We start from the raw sequence: 27,203 nt of genomic DNA, 5'->3' as shown, positions 1-27,203 counted from the left end.
TCTGACACCTTCTCAGGAGGACGGCTACAAAGTAGCCGCCATCTCCACCGCTTTAACCACCGGAAGTCAATAGATTGAATAAATTTTATCAGACGGAGCAAGTATTCTCCAAAGTAATTTGTATGTTCTTTGTATGCATGGAGTAGAGACAATCCAGAAAAAAAAGCAGAGGTATTGATAGATTAAGAAGGGATCACAAGATGTGTACATAAACATTTGTGGTCTGGAACAACTGGTAGTTCTAAATCATAAATTAGAACCAGATATGTTATATATTCCCAATGATTTCTCAACATAGGGTTTATAATTTATTTATTTATTTATTTATTTATGAGACTTATATACCGCTTTAAGTGCAAGCACTCTCTAAGCGGTGTACACCAGTAAGCAATGTATATATATATATTTACATTGCCCCCAACAATCTGGGTCCTCATTTTACCTACCTCGGAAGGATGGAAGGCTGAGTCAACCTTGAGCCGGTGAGATTTGAACCATTGACCTGCTGAACACAGTCAGCTAAAGTGGCCTGCAGTACTGCACCCTAACTGCTGCGCCACCTCAGCTTTGGCTTTTTCCTTCTGTATATTAAACTAAGTCAAGGAAAGCCTGCACAATATAATGTGGAAATTGGGCCAAAATGGCCATAGGACAGAGATCCTTACCAGTCTTATCTATTGAGTGAGGATCAGACTTTCTCTGGCCACTTTCTCCAAAAGAACGGACAATTGGAAGGATGTTTCTCCTCTTTTCATGCTGATGATGGTGTTTTTTCAAGAGGGTGTCCCAGAATTTTTTACGTGTAGATTCATCACAAGATTCCTGGCTATCCAGGATCATTTCTGAAAGACAAAACCGCCTAATTATACAAATGCAATACATATTACACTGCAACCAGTGATCCCGAATTAAAATTATATTAATTAAACTTGGTATGGTTAGAAGGTTCACTAGTATATTTTTTGTAAGGGAGGAAAGAAAGTTTTATTATATATATTTTTCCTATTATAGCAGCAAACCTGATAATTCTTTGTGCACTTACTGTTAGTTGCATTTTAAAACTAGTCCATTAAAAGAAAATACTATTTCAAGAACGAGAATGTGTTTCTTCTTTCAGGGACGCTGGCATTTATTTCAATGTGAGAAGGATTCAATCATCAGATAATGTCTCCCAAAAAGTAGAGAAGGGAACTAGGGGATTAGCCATTTTGGACCTATTTGTCATTAACAGAGATGAAATGATAGAAGGTGTTGAAGCCATAGGAACCTTGGGAGGAAGTGATCATGCAATATTGGAATTCAACATTATGGAAGCACAAGCAATAGAACACAGTCAAACTAGAGTCTTGAACTTCAAGAGAGCTACTTTCAATAAACTTAGAGAGGGTTTGGGAAGGATTCCATGGATGAGAATCCTCCAGGGGAAAACAACTCAAGAGGCTTGGGAAATTTTGAAAAGTGAGATAATAAAGCCCAGACTAGCACAATACCAACAAAGAGGAAAAATAACAGCTCTCAAAAGAAACCAGCATGGCTGCATAAAGAACTCTCTGTTCAATTGAAAGATAAAAAGGACAAGTATAGAAGATGGAAAGAGGGACACATAACTAAGTCAGAATATCAGCAAATAGCCCGAGCCTGCAAAGACGAAGTGAGGAAAGCTAAGGCTCAAAATGAACTAAGGCTTGCGACCTAAGTCAAAAATAACAAAAAAGCTTCTTTCAACATGTAAAAAACAAGAAAAAAGTGAAGGAAACGATTGGTCCATTAGCGGGTGAAAGTGGCAAGAAGGTGACAAGCAACAGGGAGAAAGCAGAACTATTTAACTCATTTTTCGCATCTGTCTTTACACAAAGGGAAAAAACAGACCAACCTATCAAAAATAGTGCCATAAAAAACAAAACAGAAATACAAGTTAAGATAGGCAAGAAAATGGTAAGTGAATACCTGTCCAGACTAGATGAGTTCAAATCACCAGGACCAGATGGATTACACCCCAAGGTTCTTAAGGAACTGGCAGACGTGATCTCAGAACCACTGAACTATATTTTTCAGAGATCCTGGAGCACCGGGGAACTACCAGAGGACTGGAAAAGAGCTGATGTAGTTCCCATCTTCAAAAAGGGGAAAAAAAGAATCCAGGAAATTACAGACCTATCAGCCTGACCTCAATACCTGGGAAGATTCTGGAAAAGATAATCAAACAACGAATCAGCGAACACCTACAGGCAAACAAAGTCATTACTAAAAGCCAACATGGATTTGTCAAAAATAGATCATGCCAGACAATTCTTATTGCATTATTTGACCAAGTGACAAAATTAGTGGACCAGAGGAATGCTGTGGATATAATTTACTTGGATTTCAGTAAGGCATTTGATAAAGTGGACCACAACCTACTACTTGAGAAGATAGAAAAATGCAGGTTAGACAGCATCACCACCAGATGGATCCATAGCTGGCTGACTGGCCATACTCAGCATGTGGTCCTCAATGGAACCGCATCTACATGGAGGGAAGTGTGTAGTGGGGTACCCCAGGGCTCTATTCTGGGCCCAGTGCTCTTCAACATCTTCATCAACGATCTGGACGAGGGGATAGATGGGAACTCATCAAATTTGTAGACAACATCAAGCTGGCAGGAATAGCCAACACTCCAGAAGACAGGCTTAGGATACAGGAGGATCTGGACAGACTTGGACACTGGTGCTATCTAACAAAACGAAATTCAATGGTGAAAAAAGTAAGGTTCTACATGTAGGCACGAAAAATCAAATGTACAGGTATAGTATAGGGGGTACCTTGCTCAATAGTAGTAACTGTGAGAGGGATCTCGGAGTCCTAGTGGACAATCATTTAAATATGAGCCAGCACAGTGCTAAGCTGCATTAACAGAGGGATAGAATCAAGATCACGTGAAGTATTAATACCACTTTACAAGGCCTTGGTAAGGCCACACTTGGAATACTGCATCCAGTTTTGGTCACCACAATGTAAAAAAGATGTTGAGACTCTAGAAAGAGTACAGAGAAGAGCAACAAAGATGATAAGGGGACTGGAGACTAAAACATATAAGGAACGGTTGCTGGAATTGGGTATGTCTAGTTTAACAAAGAGAAGGACGAGGGGGGACATGATAGCAGTGTTCCAATATCTCAGGGGCTGCCACAAAGAAGAGAGAGTCAAGCTATTTTCCAAAGCACCTGAAGGCAGGACAAGGAGCAACAGGTGGAAACTAACCAAAGAGAGAAGCAACCTAGAACTAAGGAGAAACTTCCTGACAGTTAGAACAATTAACCAGTGGAACAACCTGCCTCCAGAAGCGGTGAATGAGCCAACACTGGAAGTTTTTAAGAAGAAACTGGACAGCCATTTGTCCGAAATGGTATAAGGTTTCCTGCCTGAGCAGGGGGTTGGACTAGATGACCTCAAAGGTCCCTTCCAACTTTATCATTATTATTATTATGCAATCTTATTGACTTTTGATTTAGAAGTTCATGCTTGGTCTTCTCTTAAATTAACTCTCATACCCTGGGATTGGGAGCAGCCTGCATGGAGTAAAGATTACTGAAATACACATTCTATTTCTTTCTAAGGAAAAAAAATCTAACACAGAAACAATAATCCCAAAGCAACAATCAGAAGAAAATTCTTAGCTGCCATATTTAATTCTCAGAATAGCTATCCATGATGCAATTCTATGAATAATGGTGATAGAAGGGAGATTCATAAAAAGTCTGTTCTGGCTTCCACAACACTTTTTTTTATCCAACATTTTAAAAATAGTTAAAGGGGGGGGGAACAGCAGGCACAATAAACGCTCTTTCCCCAACCCTTTGTGCTACTTTGGCATCCTATCTTCCCAGCCCCCGCATTAATGGGGATTAATATTCTCTAAACATAATGAATCACTGAACTGGGCAAATCAGCTTGATTTTTAAATTAAACAAAACCTTCCCTTAAATTGTTGTCCTGCAGATGGTTGGAAATATAGCTCCAAGTATCCCTAGTCATCATGTGCAAGGCTCGATATTCCCAATATCATATCCCTAAAACATCTGGAGGGCACCAAATTAAGGAACATTGCTATATTACTACATTCTGCCTTGAAACAGATTTACATAATTTGAGGAAAATTCTGTCTAATCCAATTTTGCACCTGGGCAGGTTATATCCGGGGAGGATGTTCTCTATACACTGGCCAGGCTGCATTAACAGAGGGATAGAATCAAGATCACGTGAAGTGTTAATACCATTTTACAATGCCTTGGTAAGGCCACATTTGCAACACTGCATCCAGTTTTGGTCACCACTATGTAAAAAAGATGTTGAGACTCTAGAAAGAGTACAGAGAAGAGCAACAAAGATGATTAGGGAACTGGAGGCTAAAACATATAAGGAACGGTTGCTGGAATTGGGTATATCTACAGTAGTTTAACGAAGAGAAGGATGAAGGGGGACATGATAGCAGTGTTCCAATATCTCAGGGGCTGCCACAGAGAAGTGGAATCAAGCTATTTTCCAAGGTGCCTGAAAGCAGGACAAGAAGCAATGGATGGAAACTAACCATAGAGAGAAGCAACCTAGAACTAAGGAGAAACTTCCTGACAGTTAGAACAATTAACCAGTGGAACAAATTAACCAGTCTCCAAAAGCAGTGAATGCTCTAACACTGGACGTTTTTAAGAAGAGACTGGACAGCCATTTGTCTGAAATGGTATAGGGTTTCCTGCCTGAGCAGGGGGTTGGACTAGATGACCTCCAAGGTCTCTTCCAACTTTATTATTATTAAGAAGGCATAGGGGACCCCTCCCAGATTCATTGACCTTTATTCTCATAAATTATCAAAAACTAGCACCTGCAATGTCTTCAGTGCAGTTTACAGGTTTATCCAGAAGGATACTCCCATTGATGATACAGCTCCTCAGTTCAAAGAGACTGTGCAGTGAGAGGGTGGCCACGTACGGCTTACTCCATCGTTCTCCTCCATCTTCCACGTCTTCCTCAAATTTCAGCCATCTGCAAGTGAGGCAACCAACACAACCCAAATCAAATACTGCAACAAATGGTTTCAGTATCAAGTACATACTACTTATTTTTCCAGAAGGCTTGAAAGGTCCCAGCTGCAAAATAGAAAAGCCAAGCAAACTTTTATGCATTAATATTAGTGAATAGTAATGTGGAGTTGGTGGACATATTTCTCAAAATCTGCCAGGCTCCCTGTCCCACATCAAGGAAGGCAATGCAACACTTGTCTCTTTCATTATCTTTATTTACAGAAGGGCCTATGGGTCCCATGGAAATCACAAATGAATACAAGCAGTCCTCAACTTAGGACCACAATTGAGCCCAACATTTCTGTTGCTAAGTGAGACAGTTGTTAAGCGAGTTTTGCCCTATTTTACAATCTTTCTTGCTACAGTTGTTAAGTGAATCACTGCAATTGTTAAATTAGAAACACGGTTGTTAAGTGAATTCTCCATTGACTTGGCTTGTCAGAAGGTCTCAAAAGGTTACCACATGGACCCGGGACACTGCCACAGTCATAAATATGAGTTAGTTGCCAAGCATTTGAATTTTGACTACATGACCCTGGGGATGCTGCAACGGTCATTAAGTGTGAAAAACGGCCATAAGTCACTTTTTTCAGTGATGTTGTAACTTTGAACAGTTATTGAATGAACTGTTATAAGTCAAGGAATACCTGTAAAAAAAGGTATTTCCTATCTGTCAGTGACAGAAATTCAAAACAAGACATCTTGCAGCAAACCGTGTTTACTACCTGGTACAAACTATTCTGATCTGGACAACAGCCACATATACATACTCCAGGGAGCTAGACACATTTTAAAAAAGAAGAATCAGTACAGACCAAGAATTATGCAAACTTTTTTTTTAAGAAGAGAAATTAACTTAGAAATATATTTTGATAAACAATCCAACTGAGTTCACTTTTGGATTTCGTACATAGCAGATATTTGGGCCTGCTAACTGCATGGAGAAACACTTACTGTAGCTTTTCTGATGCTGGAGATATATGCCAGTTTAGAAATAATAATGAACCCTGCTTGATTACAGACTACATGAATATCTCCTAGACCAGCAGCTCCCAACCTTTTCTATACCTCGCACCCCTAAAATGCTTCTGATATATTCTCGCACCCCTTACAAAAGTTCAAATGGCAATGAATTATGCCTACACACTATAATTGTGAAAACCCAAGTTTTCGCACCTCCTGGAATATTGTCTCGCATCCCCGGTTGGGAACCCCTGCCCTAGACCGATTATACAACGTAATTCCAAAGTTTCACAGAGAAATTTTTCTAGCTCTGTTATTCAAGGCCCTATAAAAAAGAATATCAGATAATATTGAGGATCTTTCAGTTACAAAACATATCCTTTACCATGGATAAAGAACCTACCTTACTCCCCCCCCCACGGTGCGGGCTTTCCCAAAAAGCATATGTTTTCACATTGTAACGTGTCTCTCTTTGAAGAGAGCTAGAAAAATAATAGTAACTAGGGAAGGTTTTCCCCAGATCCCTTTCTGCATATACTTGAACTACTGAGACAACAGACTATGAAATAGGAATGGAATAATGAGGTTTCTTTCAAGGTTTTGATTCTTTAGGAGACATAGAATGCTGACTGACTGAAATTTACCCAGGCAATTAACCTTAATAGATTTCTGGCTTTGCCCTCAATCTCAGCATATAACAATGCTAAATTTACAAGGAGACATTATTGTTTCATTCCAATTCCTATTTATTTAAATAATAATAAAAAAATTATTTATTTTTCACTTGGGGTAGATTTGGGGCACTCGGATGGAGCTGAGCATTGACTAGCCAGATGCCCTTCCTGATGCCATGCAGATATTTTTTTCTTTATGCCCTAGGAGAGAAACATCTGCTGCTACCTAGGACTGAATGCTCAACCTCCTGATTTAAATAATAATAATGACAAAGTCTAAACATTTGGCTGACTGTGCTACAATCATAGTAGCAACAGTAGCTACAGAAGTAATAAACTACTGTATGTTGTGTAGTTGCAGGCATTAGTATTCCATCTGCCAGAAGATGGCATCATTATACAACCAACCAAGCCAATAATAAATGCATTATTGTAAGGTTTCTATGAGCTTCCAAATGTTATTTTCCATTTACTTACTCATATATTTTGAATTATGTTCGGTAGTGCATTAAATGTATTCCTGAATAAAGTTTGGAATTACTTTAAAACCATTTCTGAACTCTGTTCAAAGTGGCATTTGGCACAATAGTTATCAGTACCATACTCAATATAAATGCACTACTCCAGAAATTGATTTTAATTGAATCCAAAGATAATGATGTAAGCTTGAAGATTTTCTCATAGTTGTAAGGTGAGCTACTGAAAGCCGCAGAAGTCACCTGATTTGACATGGTCTTTTCTCATGCTGACACAAAACCAGCTGTACACTTCAAAATAATCCACAAAGTGGGAGAAAATTTTGAACAGACTACCAAATCTAGAGATTTGCAGGTAAAATTGGGGAATCAAGAACAGATTCTGCACAAGAGCAGAAGCTGCTTCTAGACCAGATATCCTGATTTGACAAATTCTGTCCAAGTAAAATTGGAACAGACATACAGAAAACTATTGTACCAGTTCCCTTTCTATTTAAAAGATTATTTGTCTGTCCCTCATTAACAATCAATGTGCAGAAAAAAATAATTCCCTGGTTCTTTTGCCTTCTTTCTGGATTCTAAAGTTAAACCTACTGTACAGGAAGCTGGAATATGTCTGTGTGCATTTATATATTTATTTATTACCTTGCTGTTTCTTTCCACTCTGATTCTTCACCTTCTTTCACACAGATTTCATCCATTTCTGTGAATAAGTCATGGGGGACATGCTCCTCATCTTCTTCCATACCAAGGATAAAGTGAACTCGTTGAGATGGGGTATCTAACAAGATGGAACACTGTATTAATAATTGTAAGGACAAAGACAATGGTAATGTATTCTTTGTGGATATGGAAATGCCCAGAGACAGCAGAATCAAGGAAAAAGAATTAAAAAACATACAGGTAATCCTTGACTTACAACCATTCATTTAGTGACTGTTCAAAGTTACAACAGCACTGAAAAAAATGTGTTATTTCACACCTACGTCCGTTGCAACATTCCCATGGTCACGTGATCAAGATTTGGGCACTGTCGACTTCCGGTGGATTTTGCGCGCGCGATGGCGGCTACTTTATAGCCGTCTCTCCTGGGTAAGTGTAAGAACCGCTATGAACAGCAGACATCAGCTGTTCAGCGGTTCAAAATCCCCCTCCCGGGCAAAGGGAGGGGGTAGAGAGTGTCTGAATAGTGGTAGAGCCTCTTTTGCACCCCCCAAGTTTTTTTTGGGGGGGTGAAAGGAGTGCTCCCACGGAGTTCAGACTTGTCTCCGCTTCCCAGCTGTTTTTGTCCTCAGGGACAAAACGAGCCGCTGCAAACACCTCCGTGCTTAAAGAGAACTGGTGAGTTTTTTTATAAACGGACAGAGCTGAGTAGAGGATTTAGTTTTTGCTTTCTTTGATTTATTTGGATTTTAAGTTTTAAGACTTGCTTCTATTTTTATTCTCTTTTTTTATTTTTCTTTCTTTGTTGAAAGGGAAAGTAAAATGGCGATCGGCAAATCTCTCGGTGTTTTTTTTTTTCTGAAGTTAGAATGCTGACCGGCAGGCTTTTTGGTGTTTCTCTTTCTTTCCTTTCCCTTTCCCTTTTTATTTTCTTATGATTGGAATGGTTGTTTTTGGTATCTCTAAGTATTTTTTTTTGGAACGGACTTTTTCTATTTAATTCCCCCTTTTTTTTTTTTTTGAACTCCCTTCTTTTTATTGTAATGACCCTTTTTTGAAGGACTTTTTTCTGTTTAATTTTTTGCAATTTTTAAGAAGGAGTAAAGCTTTTTTTAAATTCTTTTTCTCTTCCTTTTTTTCCCCCCTTTTTTCTTTTTATTATAATGACCTTCTTTGGAGGGAGTTATGATTTTTGAAGGAATTTTTATAATTTTTTAAGAAGGACTAAAGGTTTTTCTTTAAGATGGCTCCAAAGCGTCCAGGGATTTCTACAGCTTCTAAATCAACAGTTTCACCCTCTTCCGGGGGTCAGCTAATAACTATGAAGGATTTGCAAGACATGATGGGAGATGTTATAATTCAAATTAGGGAAGAAATGAAAAAGATTTTAGAGGAAAATAATAGATCTTGAGACAAGATTTTGTTCTGACTTTAGAAGGAGTTGCTTCTGTTCTTGAAAAGGTGAACTCCCATGTGGAAGAGGTAGATGAAAAAGTGGACATAATGGAGGGGAAAATTGAAAGTATGGAAAAAGAAATGGAAAATGAGATTCTTATGCTTCAATATGGACAAATGGAATATGCCTTAAGAATTAGAGGCCTGGGAGAGTCTTTGCAAGGAGATCTGAAAGAGATGGTTGCAAAGGACTTTGCATTGATTTTGAATAAAGAAAAAGAGGGAATACTTAGTGAAATTGAAAAATTATTTAGGGTTAACTCTGTGGTGGCAGCACAGAAGAATCTGCCAAGAGATGTGGTAATTTACTTTGGTAAAAGATCTTTACGCAATGAAATTGTGCAAGCCTATTATAAGAAGAGATTTCAAATTGCTTCACAAGATGTTATAATTTTTAAGGAGATCCCATCTAAAATTTTAAGAAGAAGAAAGGAGTTTGCTTTTCTAGCAAATGAACTTAAAAAGAGAAAAATTCTATTCAGATGGGATGTTCCGACTGGAATGGTGGTGAACTACCTGGGGACATGTCATAGACTTAATACTGTTTCTCAAGCAAAAGATTTTTATACTTCGGTCCTGGGGGTATGTGCATCGCCATCTATTAGGTCTCAACAAGTCCAAATTGAGGAGCAGAAGACAACTTGTGTAGCATACAATTCCAAAGAAAAGCAGCAACAGAAGAAGGTTAAGGAAGTTTCATATTCAGTGGTCTCTGAATCTCTGGGAGATGTTAGACCTACAAAGTCTTTGGAGCAATCTTTAAGGGTGGAATTGCTGCCTGAAATGGAAATTGGGAAATCTCAGTTTGAGGGGCATCAACAAGAGAGGAACGGGCAGAGGATAACTTGTACAACTTACAATTGTAAAGATCAACATAAGGAGGAATTTAAGGAACCCTTACCTGTATTGGCTTCGGAGTTGATGGGAGATTCAGGAATTTTGGAGCAGTCTCCTAAGGCAGAACTTGCAGCATTTCTTACGAGTTCGATACAAGAATGGAGAATGGAAATGGAAGAATGGAAGAATGGAGAATGGAAAAAACTGGAATGTGAATAATTAATAATAATACTAATATAATTGAGACTGATAAGGATGCAGTTTCTTACGGATGGAATTGGTTATTGGTGAAGATTGAAATGTTTAATGTGTTTATTATGGATAGGCGTATAAGGGAATTTTGTTGTTTTAAGTTTTGAATCTTTAATGATAATATTGTTTAAATTTGTGTTTTGAAGGGATTATAATTTGTTCATTTTAGTGAGGGGATTCTAATGTTTTAAATTTTAAGTAATGTTTAAATTCGTGTTTTGAAGGGAGTACAACTTGTTCAAGTTTTAAGTATGCTTAAATTTGGTTTTTAAATATTATTAATATTTTTAAGAGAAAATAATTTGTTTAATTAAATGTTTAGACTTGTTTAGGAAAGAAAGTAATGTTTAAATTTGTGTTCTTGGAGGGAGTTTATACAGAATGATGATTGTATTTAGATTTGTTTAGGATTTAAAAGTGTTTCTAGTTTTTAAATATTATTATTAATATTTTTAAGAGAAAATAATTTGTTTAATTAAATGTGCTTAGATTTGTTTAGGACTTATAAGTTTTTTAAGTTTTTTCTTTTTGGATAGGAGAGAAGATTATGAAGATTGAAGGAAATATGTATTTACTTTAAGTTTTTTAAGAGTATTTAGTTTTAATGGTATAACAAAGGTTTATATGTTTATTTTTTTGTTTTAGGATAAAGAAAGAGGGAGAAATTAGATTTTACACTATAGATATAGATATTCAAAGAAAGTAATGTTTAAATTTGTGTTTTTGGAGGGAGTTTATATAGAATGATGATTGTATTTAAACTTGTTTAGGTTTTAAAAGTGTTTTAAGGTTTGTTTTTTTTTTTTTAATTAAGCCTGTACTCAGCTCTGGGAAGTCCAGGGGAGGGTTTGGGAGGTTGGGAAGGGGGGGGTGAGGTAGGGTTGGGGGGGGGTATGGGAAGGGGATTTGTTTTTGTAAAATTTAAAAAAATTTCAATAAAAAAAAAAAAAGATTTGGGCACTGTCAACCGGCCTGTATTTATGACCGTTGCACTGTCCCAGGGTCCTGTGATCATTCTCTATGACCTTCCCAGTTGGCTTAACAAGCCAAATCAGTGGGAGAAGCCAGATTCACTTTACAGCTGTATGGTTCACTTACAATTGGGCAAAAAAGGTCATAAAATGGAGCACTGTCTTGCATAACAATGGAAATTTTGGGCTCCATTGTGGTCATAAGTTGCACACCACCTGTATACAGGGAGAGAGCTAATAGTCAAAAGGGGTAAATTCTAGAAAAGATCTTGCAAAGTCATCAATTCCCCAAAAATATCAGTCAAAGATGTGATTCCTTTAGTGTATTGTTTCTAGCGTTTTATTCTTTGATAACTGAAAATCATTATTAGTAATTTTGCTATTAGTGGAGAAGTAAATAGAATCTGCAGGACCAGAAGCTCATTTAAAAAAACAAGTTACACAAAAATAAAGTCACCTTTAAATGAAACTTCACTTCACGGACCCAGCCATATAGATTTTTTGATAACTATATAGAGGTAGATTAATATTGCCTTCTTCTGGGATTTGTTTTCAATTCCCTGTGTAGTTTGCAGCCTTCTGTTTCCTGGAGATTTCTAATCAGACCAATTCTACTTAGTTCTGAGCTTAGAAAAGATTAGCCAATAATTAACCTATGAGCAAAGATGCCCACTTCCTGCACTTTAGATTATATTGCAATTTGTTTTTGCTGTGTAAATTCTTAGCAAGTTTCTTTCATTTGTGATGTGCCATGCTAATCTTTCAGTTACTTTTTAGATTCCTTACTCTGGGCAACATATTATCTGAATGTCTTAACTGGATTCAGTCAGTTTTCTGACTGATATATAAATCTTCAGTCCCTGGTAGCACCCTATGAGCTGTGCTCGAGGTAACAAGGTGGAGAATCTCTTGCTAGCTAAGCATCGCATATAATGTACTTTTACTGTACTGGCTTAAAGATGCAAAGTGTGTGGTATTACATCACACTGAAATACAGATGGGATCTCCCCTTTTCTTCTTTTTGTGGCGAGTTTTACAACTTGCCAAAAAAATACTTAGAATGATATCTATTTTAGGGGTTACACTGTAATTAACTACATCAAATTGTGAGAAACAGTCATGTGTAAAGGTTTAACACTTATTAGAGAGGAACCCAAGACCGCCAGAAGTTAGTTTGTGCAGCTATTTGATTGTAATTGTTCACTTCTGTGGTTTAGGCCAAAACCTCCCTCCTAAATTAATGATCACATATACACAGTGGTGTGTCTGAAAAAGTGCTCATTCACAAGCTGAACATGAGTTAGCAGTGCACTAGGCTTGGAAGGTAAGAATGGCTAATGAGGATTTGAAGCTGTAATAATAAAATCATAGTGCCAAGTCATGGCAAGGAACTTTTCCACTTTATTCCACACTAAGCAATCCTTCAGAACCCTCTAGAGATTGGAAACCACTTCTGGCTTTGACACTTAAGAAGAAATGTATTTTAGTTGAGAGAAGGGCAAGACAGATGATCCAACATATGAAAGACAGTTACAATAGACAGAAATCTGATGGAGGAGGGCATACCAATACTTTTCAACATACCTGAAAGGCTAACATGCAAACACATCCTTTGCTACCAAGCAGGCAGGGATTAGATCCAGTAAAATTCAGCTGCAAGTGGCCATTTTTAGTTGAACATTAAGAGAAGTGTGATACTATAACAGCAGTTCAATAATGGAATTGATTGACCGGAGGCTTCTCCGTTAGGATAGATCTTCAAGCAGAGGGTGAGCTGCCATCAATTGAATATTTTAGTTTCTGAATCAAATATTGGAATAGAATAATGGCCTATAAATTCTTTTGTGCTTGTGTGACTCTAGGGCAGGGGTAGGCAACCTTGGCTCTTTTATGATTTGTGGACTTCAACTCCCAGAATTCTTGAGCCAGCAAAACTCAACTTGGAAACCTGACCTTTTTCCCTCAGCATGGCTGGCTCAGGAATTCTGGGATTTGAAGTCCACGAGTCATAAAAGAGCCAAGGTTGCCTATCCCAGCTCTAGGGGAATGCTACTATTCCAGAGACCATAGGTCAGCGGTTCTCAACCTATGGGTCGCGACCCCATTTGGGGTCGATCGCCCATTTTTCAGGGGTCGCCAAAGGCGGCGATCCGCCATTTTTCACGGTGCCGTGCATGCGCACCGCGCATGCGCACCGCTCATGGGGGCGCCGTGCACGCGTGCCGCGCATGGGGGGGCACACATGTGCGTCGCGCATGGGGGCGCCGTGCATGCGCGCCGCGCGAGGGGGGCCCGCCCCCATGCGCGCGGCCCGGCGCATGCGCAGAACGTTTGTGTGACGGGGGTCGCCGTCACACAAACGTTGAGAAGCACTGCCATAGGTCCTTACGTCCATCTCAAAATCTTTTGAAGGTTGAGGATTCAGCACTTGGAGTTACTAAAAGATTTCAGTCATATTCTGAATGCCTTTCTAAAATCATAAGGAACCATACACGACAACAGTATGGCAAATATGAGTCTCTGGCTAACTCTCTCACTGGGTTCTATTATCAACACACACTTACCATAAGTTTCATGCTCCTCCAATACACTTTCCTTTATCCGATCTCGTTTCCTGTGTTTGGGGCCGTGGGTTCTGTGATGTCTATGGCCTTGTCTAACCAAAGGCATCCGTACCCCAACATATAATGTCCTGTGCCCTGGAACAAAAGCAAACTGTCAGTATTTATGGCTTTGACTTTATTGAAATTACATCAGTCCAAATTACATCACTGTAACTGCTCTTTATAACCATCAGAAATATAAAAAGTTATCTAATTTTGGAAAACATGCCATCCTGCAGTTGGAAGCAGCCCTGACTCAAAACGAACAACAATGAAGTTTGCTAATTACATTAAGAGAACAAGTGTGCATTTATTTATTTATTTACGTGCTTTCTTGCTTTCCTTTAAAAGAAATTCTAAACTAATTTACACTTAAAAATTACAACCAAAAAGAATTTTAAAAGTGATAAAAATATGTGTTGAAACTGTAAAATTAGTACTAAAGCAATTAAAACCCACAGTAACATTATCTTGTTCTTAAAAGCTTGGTAAATAAAAATGACTTTGCCAGAGGCAAAAAAGGCAATAAAAATGGTAAAGACTGAAAATACCAGTTCTCAGCCAGTTGTTATACTTCAGCATGAGAGAGCACCCAGATGCCCTCAGAGGAAGGATAGGAACATATAAAAAGAAGTGTAAAAAGAAGACATTGTAGTCCCAAATGATAAAGGGCTATATACTGTAGATTAAAACCAGAACCTATAATTGGGACTGGGGTTCATCTGCAAGCCAGTAAAGAGAATAAAGAACTGAGTGATGAACTTGTTTCACAGCTCAAATCTTGCTGCAGTATTTTGTAATAAGTGACATTTTTAAATCATCAAGGGCAGCCCCTACGTATAATGTTGTTGTTAGTTGTGAAGTCGTGTCCAACCCATCACGACCCCATGGACAACATTCCTCCAGGCCTTCCTGTTGTCTACCATCTTCTGGAGTCCATTTAAGCTCACGCCTACTGCTTCAATGACTCTATCCAGCCACCTCATCCTCTGTCGTCCCTTTCTTCTATTGCCCTCAATCTTTCCCAGCATTAGGCTCTTCTCCAGTGAGTCCTTCCTTCTCATTAGGTAGCCAAAGTACTTGAGTTTCAACTTCAGGATCTGGCCTTCTAAAGAGCAGTCGGGGTTGATCTCCTCTAGGACTGACCGGTTTGATCACCTTGCAGTCCAGGGGACTCGCAGGAGTCCTCTCCAGTAATAATGCATTACAGTAATCTAAACAAGAAGTTTCCAAGGGGTGGATTTTTGTAGTGAAGCTATCTCTATCCAAGGCTGAGCTAATGGAAAATACATCAATTAAAAAAAAAATACTTGGGTCTCCAATATCAAAAATGGGCAATATCAAGCTACTAATTGGACCTCTATGGAAAATGGCCAATGAGATAGACTGGTGTATCCATGTATTAATCCATGCAGGGCCAAACTGCTAAAATTATAGCCAATGTTGACATATTTGATCTAATTGTCTTCAAAGTTTCTTGCCAATAAGTCACAGAAAGCTACCAAAGATTCTGTATGATCTCTAACAGGACTGGATAGTAAAAGCACCACAACTACCCGGAAACACTTGCAATGATTGACAGTGAAAGAATAAATGGTGGGAGCGAATATTTCTGGCCTCCATCACAGCTTCAAAGTAAGCCTAGTAATCGGTGTTCAGTTGAATTCCATATGAGATTTTGTCTATCTGCATTCTGATTTGACTCTAAATCTGCTAAACTTTAAATTTTGAACGGTTTATAGTGTAATGTACAAACTAAGTCAATACATCAAGCTTGTTGGTTTCTGAGTCTGAAATAGCCAGCCAAAGCCTTACAATGAAAACAAGCACTGAAAGAAGGAAAGCTCTAATCCAGCATTACCATGTGGACAGTACTTAAATAATTACTATAAATTATAGTTCCCATATAGGAAATGTCCATTTTTAGATTTTTAGATTGTTGCCAGGAACTGTTCATTTGAGAACATAATCTGTTTGCTGCATCTTTCTGACTTGCCTTTCTCTATGTTATGTTCATACCACTTGATATTCGCCACTGACAGGAAAACTGTAAGTAAGCGTTCTTTCTCTGTCTCTGCTCAGGCATGAGTTTAGCCAGGATAATTATGCTACCAAGAGTTTCACATTTGCCCCTGGGGAGAATTCCCTGATGTTAATGGTGTAAACATGTTGCAGGCTCAGGGGAAATCATACTAATATAGGAAATGAAAGAGTAGGAGTCTCATTTGTAATTCCATGTCCGCTGCACAAGGGCAAAGAAAATTTCTTGTAAAAAGGCCTGTACACTCAGGAGAATTGAACTGGAAGAAAAGACAATTAAAACTATGCTTGGTGCATACTGATCAAAAAATTCAGTTACCTGCGTAGATTAGGATCAGCATTTGTAAGCAGGAAAGGAGACCACAATTTTCTGAACAACCCTGTTTTAGAGATCTATTTTCACCTGCATTATAAGTTGCCAAGTTAAAAACAATTCTTTTAACTGTCTAACACATAATAACCTCTTGGGTAATCCCTTGCTTTTGCAGTTTGAGGTAGCTAGGAACAAAAAAACAAAAAATGTGAAGGGCTCTGTTTTCTAGTTATGTTAACATCTGTGAATTATACTTTTCAACAATTGTTATTTTTCTCAACTGATGTAGGTATTTAACTTTCTTCTTTGTATTGTGATTGTAATTTTAATTGATTCTTTACCACCCACTTGCTTGCCACGGGCCACCATATAAATCAAACAAATCAGTAAGAACAGTAGCAAGAAAAATCATAAAATGGGACAGAATTCATTTAACAATTGTCTTGCTTAGTAATAAGGTGACCAACTTTTTTACAATGAAAAGGAGGACACAAATAAATTGAAGAAAAAAATATTGTAAATAAAAGAAACATTTTATCCATTGCAACAATAATACAGAATACACTATAATATGATAAATGCATAATAAAAAACATCTGTAACAATAACATTTTATATTGTAATTATGCTTACATGCCGCGTTTCGCCCGCAGCCGCCCCACCAGCACTGCTGCCCTGCTGTGTAGAGTGGGCCCCGCAGCTTCCAAAGCACCAGCTGTGCCGGCTCTGGCCCCGGGGGGCAGCCCGCCATCGACATATCCCGCCTGCAGCCGCCCCGCCAGCACCACCGCCCACCCTGCACAGCCCGTGTAGAGCAGGCCCCATGGCTCCTACAGCACGGGGGGCAGCCAACCACCACTGCCCCTCACCCCGCCTGCAGCAGCCCCGCTGCCCCTGCTTCTTTATTGCCCTAGCAGGGCTGAAGATCAAGAGAAATTTACTGTGGCATCGCCGCTCCAGTCTCTTCCAGGTATCTTTGGGACTAACTAGGAGATGGTGTAGTTGGATAGCAGGGAGGGGTGCAAAGTTCCTGCCAATTTTCCTTCGCGGCGGACAACTTACATGTGCAAAGTTTACCGGCTGGGTGTTTTGGCGTGCTCAGCAGCAATTCCTATTGGCTTTCAAAAGCTAATAGGGGAAGTAGCACAGCTCACGCAAAAGTTAAAAAAAAACCATCAAAAAAAGATGCCAGAATGCCGTTCTGAGCGTTCTATGAGAAAAAAAAAGCCCTGCAGATTAGTCTTCAAATATCAAAAAGGAGGACATGTAGGAGGACACTTTTTGAGGGAGGACAGAACTTTAAAAAGGAGGACTGTCCTCCCTAAAGGAGGATGGTTGGTCATCTTATGCTTAGCAACAAAAATTTTGGATTCAACTGTGGTCATACATCGAGGACTACCTATAGCGGGGTTTCCCTTCATGTATTCTGGAACAAGTTGGCTCCAAGACAATATACAGATTGCTTTTTTTTTTTTTTGCTGTCTTTTGTTCTACCAAGGTGGTAGTTTGTTCAGATACAATTCCATATACCTTATCCATCCAGAGTTTAACTTTCTAGCAAACATTTAAAAAAGCAAAGTGCATGCAAATCTACTTGGAAGCAATACTCTTTTGACTTTGTAAAATCTATCTCACGGAATTCATGTTGTACCTTTTTAGGGATGAGGAAAATTCATTCAGTTTATGTACGTGGACTCTCTTTCCTTCATTATTATTCCACTGCCTGCACCCTAGCAGTGAAAACACATGCCTGAATTCACAAGAGAGGAAAGGTTTTGTGACATTTTGTGGCTCTGCTCTTTATTACTAATTTAAACACATTGTGCCAGGTAGGATCCAGAAGAAGTACAAAGAGAATAAACTATAAGCCAGAAATAATTGTTTATTTCCCTTTTGTATTGACTCTCAAGAGTGACGCTTCTTTTGGCATAAAAGGAATTATTTATTGGAATTGACAACCTGCTTGCTTTTGAGGATGTGATTAAAAACTTGAAATGGGCAACCATTCTGCTACCACTCTGAATCCCGTAACAAGAATGTTTTATTAAGTAGAGGTGCTTTCCCAATCAGAATCAACCCCCATAGGAGGGAATATAATCAGCCTTCTGATCTAATCACTATTGGTATGCCATAATCGCATCTGCAGAATTCAAAAGTAACTACACACTAAAGACTACAACATGTGTGCTAGAAAACAAGTTTAAAATGAATATATCTCTATCTTCCTCCACACACACACACACCTTTTGTTTGTATATTTTAGTGGCATTCAATCCACTACGTTGACCTCTATAAAAATGTATAGATTCAGAAAATTCTTTTCTATTGTATAGATTTAATTCTCTATTTGATTCAATAGCATGACTCAGTTTAAGTTTGATGTCTTTCAGTGACTTGTCCACTACATGCTTTCTGTGCATTTTTCCTAAATCATTAAAGAACATGCTTCTGCTGCTGTATGCTATTAATAGGAGCTGCTATATACTTAAAAAATGCGGTTTCCCCAAATATAGTTTTGAATAAACTGCATATTAACCTAGATATTGCTAGAAATTGCTGACTTTACCAGTTGCAGCTTCTGAGTAGTCTTCAAGGACAACCCATATAAAGCAAAGTACAGTACTGAGGTAATCAAGACAAGGGTGACCATGAGAAGGGCCTCCCTATCCAGGTACGGATGCAATTAGCAATCTGTACAGAGGCCTTGGTGGCTACCGATGCAACATGCTCTTTAATAGAGTCTAGGCCTCTAGGAAGTCTCTCAAACTGAGTACATGTTGCATCTGGGAGAGTGCAACCCCCTTCTGAACTAGAGATGAAAAGTCCCTGATCTGGATTGTCTAGTTAGTACAAAAAGCCAATATATCCTGCTAGGATTGAGTCTCAGTTTTTTTCTCCCCACCGGGGCCACCATCTCCTCCAGCCATTGGGACATGATCTTAACATCATCACTCAATTGACTAAGGGTCCACATATACAGCTGAATCATCAACATACTGATGAGAACTGATCCTGTTCTCCAGTGAATGACTTCAGCAGCTGTTATATACTTTTATAATATGCAGATATAATATTCGGCAGATAATGCTCTTTGGGTATGAAAAAGATCTACCATGGTTTTCTTCTTGCCTCAAGACCCTTATAACTGTTCTGCATGGCATAAATAAAGGAATTACCATTTTAAAAATGAAACAAATCAACATTCTAAAAGTAAATCTTGTTATTTTTTGGTAATAATTTTGGTGGATTTTCTGTTTTAAACAAATGTAGAATGCTTTGGTTGTGTGATACATAAAATACTTTTCATTATTCACAGGCAGTTTCAAATAGAAAATACATTTAGTTCCATTCTCAAATATTTAATAATTATTCATGGTATAACAGAAAAATGGAGGAAGAGATAAAAACACTAGGAAATAATTGTCTTACCTTCCAGCTCCTCTGGTTCATAATGAATGTTAACAACATTGCTGGTGCCTCCCAAATCAACAACTGCCTCATCCTCAGGCCTCTGTTGGAAACATAAACATGGTATATCACATAAATGTATCACTATGGATCGCCCCCAAACACGGGGGGGGGAGGGTGGCTATTGTTCCTCACAGTATAATGGACTTAGTTTCTCTGGCATGGATAGATTTCAGAATCTTGTGCAATAGAGAGACTAACAAAATATTTTGACAATTCTTTATGATGACATGGATTGTGCAAGATATTTCTTATAGCTTTACTTCTATTACAAATTTTTCTTTCATTGTTTTGTATTGTTGAGAATTCAATTAACAGCATAGGAGAATCAGTTTCATTTCCAGAATGGAGGAGCAGAAACATTTATTCTGTCTAGTTACTACACCTTTGGGCAAGTTTGAGCTTCTAATGTTACCAGCAATTGTTTGTGACAACCTGCATGAATGACTGGAAGTGTCCAGTTCTGGTTTATCACAATACCAAAAGGATATTGAGACCCTAGAAAGAATGCAGAGAAGAGCAACAAAGATGATAAGGAGTCTGGAAGCTCAACTGTACAATGATCAATTGAGGGAATTAGGCAAGTCTAGCCTAATGAAGAGTAGGATTAGGGGTTGATATGATAGCAGTCTTCTGGTACTTGAGGAGCTGCCACAGACAAAAGGAGTTGGCCTGTTCTCCAAAGCACCTGTGGGCAGGACAAGGAGTAATGGATGGAAGGTCATTAAAGAGAGACCTAACCTAGAACTACGAAGAAATCTTCTGACACAGAGAACAATTAATCAGTGGAACAGCTTGCCATTTAGAACTTTTGGATGCTCTATCTACTGGAGGTTTTGAAGAAGAGATTGGAAAAGCCCTTTGTCCAGGATGGTATAAGGCAGGGGTTCTCAACCTTGGCAACTTTAAGACTTGTGGACTTCAACTCCCAGAATTCCTCAGCCAGGTTGAGAACCCCTGGTATAAGGTCTACTGCCTTGGGCAGGAGATTGGACTAGAAGACCTCCAAGGTCCTTTCTAACCCTATCTTTCCTTGTTCTGTGTTCTATGACTTTTTGTTAGCTGCTCATATATCAACTTGGAAAAGCAGACAAATGCTTCTGACAACAGAAACTGAGATTAGGTGTTATTTTACTTTCTCACAGGCATCAGAGGTGCAGTCTTAAATTACCGGGGAACTCTGGGAACTGAGGAAAGTGAATTAGATGAAAACATGTAAAGGCTGGCATCTAAGATCGACATAGACCATTTTGGCATTTGATTAGCTGTTTGTTTTAGAAAAATACATAGATGGCTGGTAATTCTACTGTGCAATGTTAAACTTCTGACGCTTTATATTGTTTCTGGGATAGCAGAAAATATTTGAAACAAAGCAGGGCACAAACTGGAAGATTTGTGAGAGAAGAGAAAGGGCTGGCGGGATTGTGGAACAAAAATCTACAATACATTTTGTAGATGATCCCCCAGGGATTGAAAATGACAGAAAAAAACAAGTTTTACCAGCCAGAAAGAAAACCAATTGTCAGCTTGATTGACAGGGAGAAACTGTTAGCCAATATCTCTAAGCAATCCCATACACCTGGTTAAAAGTATTTAAAAACATAAAAGAGTACATGTAACAAAGCTACAAATATATTTATGTTCACCTTTATTATTTTTATAAATAAATCAAGGTGATGAACATACCTAATACACTTTTCCTCCTCCTATTTTCCTCAAAACAACAACCCTACGAGGTACTTTGGCTGAGAGTGAGTCACTAGCCCAGCTTCATGACTAAGCTGGGACTAGAACTCACGCTCTCCTGGTTTCTAGTCTGGTGTTCTTATCTTGCCAGTTTGCATTTATATCTTGAAAAATACATATTTAGAGAAACGTTTGGGTCCCTATTTAGTAAAAGGGAAAAAATACCCCAGAACACCACTTAGGTAGTTTTTTCTGCTTATCAGTAAAAGCAGCCAAGAAAATAGGGGAGAGCCATACTTAACCTTGCATAGCCTTGCTGAGGAATGCACTAGATCAGTGGTTCTCAACCTTTTTAATGCCGTGACCCCCAACCGGTCATAAGTCGAGGACTAAACCAGTCGTAAATCGAGGACTAAACTGGTCATAAGTCTAGGACTACCCAACTGGTCGTAAGTCGAGGATTTTCCCTGCCCAGGAGCGCCACGCATGCGTGGTGCTGCCCCCTCCGCCGGCTGAGGCGTAGCTGGCAAGCGGCAGAGACGGAGCAGGCCGACCACCGGCTGGGCCACCAGCTGGCCCAGCCCAAGGGAGGTAAGGCACCCACCAGAAAAGGGGGAAAAATGGCGGACAGCCTTGGCTTGGCAACCCCTGTAAAATGGTCGATTGACCCAAATTGGGGTCGCGACCCATAGGTTGAGAATCGCTGCACTAGATGATCTCTTAGGGAGAGAAAGTCTAAAGTGATATTCTATCAGATTCTGAGAACCTGTAGGAAGCTCCAGTCATATGTTTGAATGTTGTTTCTGCTATTTCATCAACACACAACTGACTGAAATAGCATGAAAGCTGAGATTCTGAAAAACATGCAGGAATTCTCATTGTCAGATTTCTAAAAAAATCCATGAGATTTAGCTTAGCAACGAGGAATCTTTTTTCCTGACAAATAAATGGGAAATGGCACACACAAACTACTACTTGGTTTAAAGTAATAACACACTGCTACTTATGCCTCACTGTATTTATTAAAATTTTAATAGTCCTTCAAAGAGAAAGAAAAACCACTCAATAAAAGCAGTCATGCAGCCTCTTTTTATTTCTCTCCTCAACCTAGAAACATAAATTATGCATATCAATCTCATATAACTCTGTTGAAAGCAGATAGTCCCCAAGGAAAACCAAAACATTTTCTCATCAATGGGCCATAACAAGATGAAGCCAAATTCCAATATAAAAACAACAAAATGCAATTCTGTCTCTGCCCTGATTATTCCAGTTAGGTTCTTAAATTTCAGTTTCATATCAGCAACTGAATGGTCATTAGCCAAGTTCAAATGTATATATATATTTTTTTCTTTTTAGTTCCTCTGCAATTACTTGTGGTTCCTCCATCAATACTGGAGATGATCTGTGCATAATGCAAAACCAGGATTTAGGATTTGTTTAATCTGATTGGGTTTAAATGCTCCTGCAAGCCTTTTTTAAAGTATTTTAGGCCAAAAGCACCATGAATTCTTTTAATCATGACTTCAAATATCCTATCTGAATCTGAAATCCTGTCTTATTCCAGATTTGCTTTTGTTGCAATGCTTCCTCCCTGTGCTGGACGGGATTGTAGCCAGCTAGAACTGTGTTAGAGCATCTAGCATTTACAAGGTTAATGTTGTATCATTGAGAGAACTGTATGTAAGAACATGTAGCATTTAAAGGGTTAAACGCTGGTTCCTTAAGAGATGGCTTTTGGGAAATGTAGTTTTGGTTATTATATGATTATATCTGTGTTCTGGTTGGTTACTGGGAGGGTCTTGTGTTTATGATCAGACATCCTGTTAGGTGCCAGGTTTCCACTTACTTGCCTGCATGAGTCCTAGCCATGTAGTGGCTAAGCTGAGATCTCTAGCAACATGTAAGGTTTATGCAGAAGGGGGAAATCCATTGTTCTTCTACCTGTGAGATGAGTCCAAATTACTGCCTACATTCTGGAAGAATTTCTACAATAACTGTGAGTTAATGTTTTGAGGATACCTGGAATAAAAGTAATCTTTGTTTGATTTATTCACCGAGTTATCTGTCTGTCTCAAGCGGAACCTAGCAGCCTTCTCTGCCTGAGGCAGAATACTCCCCACTAAACGAAAAGGAACAGAAAGATTTAACTTAAAAAGCATAAGAGAATGGAAGGAAAGCTTTAAAAGTAAATGAATTTACAGAATCCATTACATTTCTTTTGACAATCATCTTTCTTAGAGGCCAGCATAGCTATGAGGTTACACTTCTGTTTTGCTTTTATTTCGATTACACCTATAGTTCACAAGTCTAATATTTTCCAATTTTCCTATCATCCAATAAATTAACGTAGCTCCAGCCTTGCCCCTATATTATAACAGACCTGCCTGTTTTCTCAAGCCAATGCTTCAGGCTCTGTTTTTCCAGATGGTCCTTTCTCCATAGCTCAGACAAGTAGCAATAATATGCAGACAGGGGCTTCTCTGTGGTAGCATTACACATGCATAATTAATTGCAGAACCATTTTATCTGATATTATTTTCTTTTTAGGCATTAGGCAATTTCACTTTTTTTTTATTTACCCATAGGCAGTAAGTCAGTTTCTAAAACACATACCGTAAATGCCGGCGTATAAGACGACTTCCACGAGCGCTGAAATCGGCGCCAAAGACGGGGGTCGTCTTATACGCCGAGTCGTCTTATACGCCGGAAATACTGGTAGTTTCCGGCGTATAAGACAACGTTCTAGGAATGCGGCCCGGCTATAAAGACGGGGGTCGTCTTATACGCCGGGTCGCCTAATACGGCGGCATATACGGTATTAGTTTGGAAATATTGTTTTGAATGTTTAAATTGCTGCTCTTTCTACTTATCTCATATTAATGAAAGTTATATTTTATTTTATAGTTTTCATTTGTAAGTACTTTCATTTTTAATTAATTCCTATTTGGGTGGCCATGATTATTAATTTATAAAGAAGAATCTTGTTCCTGTAGCTATCAGAGGAGAGATCTCTGAAGGCATCTTCTGCATGGAAGATAGATTGGTCCAAGAAGAATCTGAACAGAAAAAATCCTTAAGCAGGAATCTAGGCCTTAAGCCTATTGTCACATTTCAATAGATAACACTGTCCCCTTTGCTCAATATCATTTTTTTTGAAATATAGAAATTATTTCCAATTTTTATGTAAACAGATAAATTGTCATATGCATATGTTATACAAATGGATCTCATTTATATTCTTTTTTTAGTAATATTTTTTTCTTACCTGATACTCTGCTTCCTATTTTTATATGTTGCATTAGGTTTGCCAAACAAAATGATAGAACGCTACTTAGACTTGGAAGAGCCAGTTTGGTGTAGTGATTAAAGCACTAAACTACAAACTAGGAGATTGTAAATTCTAGTTTAGGCACAAAGCTAACTGGGTGACCTTGTGCCAGTTATCCTATCTCTTGCCTAGGAAGCACATACAGAAATGACAAACACTTCTGAAAATGTCTTGTCCAGGCAGTCACCAAGAGAGCAAAATATCTATAAAATACTTATGATCAGGGCTGTTTTTGTCAAAGAACACCCAGAACGGAGTTCCAGCACCTTTTTTGGATGGAGCCTTATAGGGTAGGCAAGGAGGGTTGTATAATCTGTGTGCACCTTTTTTTTTTTTTTTTTTTTTTTACAAAAAAAGCACTGCTTATGATGCTTCCACACCAAAGATTCTCTGAGGGACCAATCAAACAATATTGTGGACCTATCCCTTCTTTATCTTTTCAAAGAGATACTAACAATAACTGGATTCACTTTTAAATATGTTTTTAGAGAATTCAAAAATTATGCGCGCATGCACGCACGCGCACACATACACATACAGTTGATTCTCATTATTTGTGATAATTATATCCATTAAGTTGATGCAAACACTGAATTAGTGAATACTGAACCATTGCTCCTAGGGGAAATACAGGATAGTTGTTTACAGAATGAAGGCTAAAATAAGAAGGCAGTGCACTGCCTTACAGAATATAGAACATAGAATAACAGAGTTGGAAGGGCCCTTGGAGGTCTTCTAGTCCAACTCTCTGCTTGAGCAAGAGACCTTATACCACTCCAGACAAATGGCTCTCCAATCTCGTCTTGAAAACCACCAGTGATGAAACACTCACAACTTCTGAAGGCAAGCTGTTCCACTATAATTGTTCTGTCAGAAAATTTCTCCTTAATTCTAGCTTAGATCTCTTACTAATTTTGCAAGTACACACATCACAACATTCAAACATTAGCAAAATTAAGGTGAATTTCCAAGAATTTGAACAGAAAGTTTCAATGATCTTACTGAAATTACAGATTGTACACATCTATAAGCCACAGCAGGTATTAAACTGAGCATCTCTCTTGTAAACAAGACAGAGTGGGCTTCTGTGGTACCGCAGAGGCAGCTGCACCCATGGCCACACGGCTGTTCTATTCTACTGCAGAAATACAGGCAAAGTTCATGAGACAGAGACAGAAAGAGAGAGAGAGAGAGAGAGAGAGAGAGAGAGAGAGAGAGAGAGAATGGAAACTTGCTGCATTGTGGTATTCTAAGGAAACATTTTTTCCCCAAGCAGGACTCCAAAGTCTATTTATTTACTCCTACCGAAGTGGGAAATAATTAGTTTTTTTCCGAACAGTACAGACACAGAATATATTATTTCTCTCCTATTGTTTTCTCAGTGTGCCCTAAAGTCTGTCACAGAAATATCCAGTTTGGAAGCAGTATGGGGAATTCAAAGATGGCTGCTCCCAACATCCATCACTATTGGCCATAATAACTGAAGTTGCTACAGCTATTATGCAGCAGAAGTTGCAGGCCACAGATTGTCTCCTAAAAAACTTCAGATTTCTATGCTGCCTTTTATTCAGGAGTTCAACAAATACAGAGCACGCCTTCCTCCCATTTTTCAATGTAACATCACCCCCGCAAGGTGGACTGGACTGAGAATAACTGGACCAAACTCACCCAGTCAGTTTCCATAGCTAAGAGAGGGCTTGAACCAGAGTCAGTCCCACACATGCACAGATGAAGCTTCACTCACTTGCACAGCCCAGTTCCTAACTGGCCACATGATCCAAGGTTGGGTACCATTGTGTTAAGAAATTTGGCAAACTAATCATACAAGAGTATAGCCTCTTATTAATGGTGCTCAATATTTGGATGTTTTACTTGCAGACAATATTTGACAATTGCTTCCATAGGCTATGCAGTCTAAAGCATGACAGTTCACCTTGCCACTCCTATTTTATAGAGCAAGCAATAAATCATTGTAGCTCAGTCATAGCTCAAAAATCACTCTGTGCTTAATAAAATCTACTCTTTGAAAAATAATTATCCTGAACATACAGGTACAGGATTGTGCTGAAAATAACACAGATAATTTTGCATTTCTCCTATATGACCAATGATTTACTATTCCCACAAGGCTTTGAAGAAAAACACCACTTTTTTATTCTGAAAGATATTACGTCAAATCAAACATGTTGCTACAGAATTGAACTTACTGGGTATGTAACTTAGCAGCCAGTTTATTACTGTAATCACTGTTGACTTTCCATTTCCTAATTACTTCTGCAGCATTTCCAAATACTATTTATTCTATCTTAGCAACAGCTTTTCTGTAGGTTGCCTCTGGCAAGACGTATAAGCAGCCCAAAGAGCAAGGAGAAATGCCATACATATATTAGCTTATGTATCATTAACAAATCTAA

The 27,203-nt window shown here is 38.6% G+C and overlaps 1 protein-coding gene and 1 long non-coding RNA gene across 7 annotated transcripts in view; one reads left to right on the top strand and one right to left on the bottom strand.

Moving 5' to 3' along the window:
- SLC4A8 (solute carrier family 4 member 8) overlaps nt 1–27,203 on the bottom strand; it is a 130,355-nt gene that overhangs the window by 48,505 nt on the left and 54,647 nt on the right. For all 6 annotated transcript variants that reach the window (XM_039331945.1, XM_039331944.1, XM_039331942.1 and 3 more), the window contains 5 exons: nt 19,734–19,815; nt 13,913–14,047; nt 7,816–7,951; nt 4,859–5,019; nt 666–842 (listed from right to left, as the gene is read on the bottom strand). In XM_039331945.1, the coding sequence (XP_039187879.1) occupies nt 666–842; nt 4,859–5,019; nt 7,816–7,951; nt 13,913–14,018 (580 nt within the window). In that variant the 5' untranslated portion in view covers nt 14,019–14,047; nt 19,734–19,815. The remainder of the gene's footprint in view (nt 1–665; nt 843–4,858; nt 5,020–7,815; nt 7,952–13,912; nt 14,048–19,733; nt 19,816–27,203) is intronic.
- Nucleotides 23,107–27,203, top strand: part of LOC120302928 — a 31,311-nt gene continuing 27,214 nt past the window's right edge. Inside the window, exon 1 of the long non-coding RNA XR_005555285.1 lies at nt 23,107–23,457. This is a non-coding gene — a long non-coding RNA (uncharacterized LOC120302928). The remainder of the gene's footprint in view (nt 23,458–27,203) is intronic.

This window comes from Crotalus tigris, unplaced genomic scaffold, assembly GCF_016545835.1.
Source record: "Crotalus tigris isolate CLP2741 ecotype Arizona unplaced genomic scaffold, ASM1654583v1 scf7180000024441.2113493, whole genome shotgun sequence".
Classification (NCBI taxonomy): Eukaryota; Metazoa; Chordata; class Lepidosauria; order Squamata; family Viperidae; genus Crotalus; species Crotalus tigris.
The sequence above is the reverse complement of the archived record's forward strand: the minus strand, read 5'-3'. Positions and strand labels throughout refer to the sequence as shown.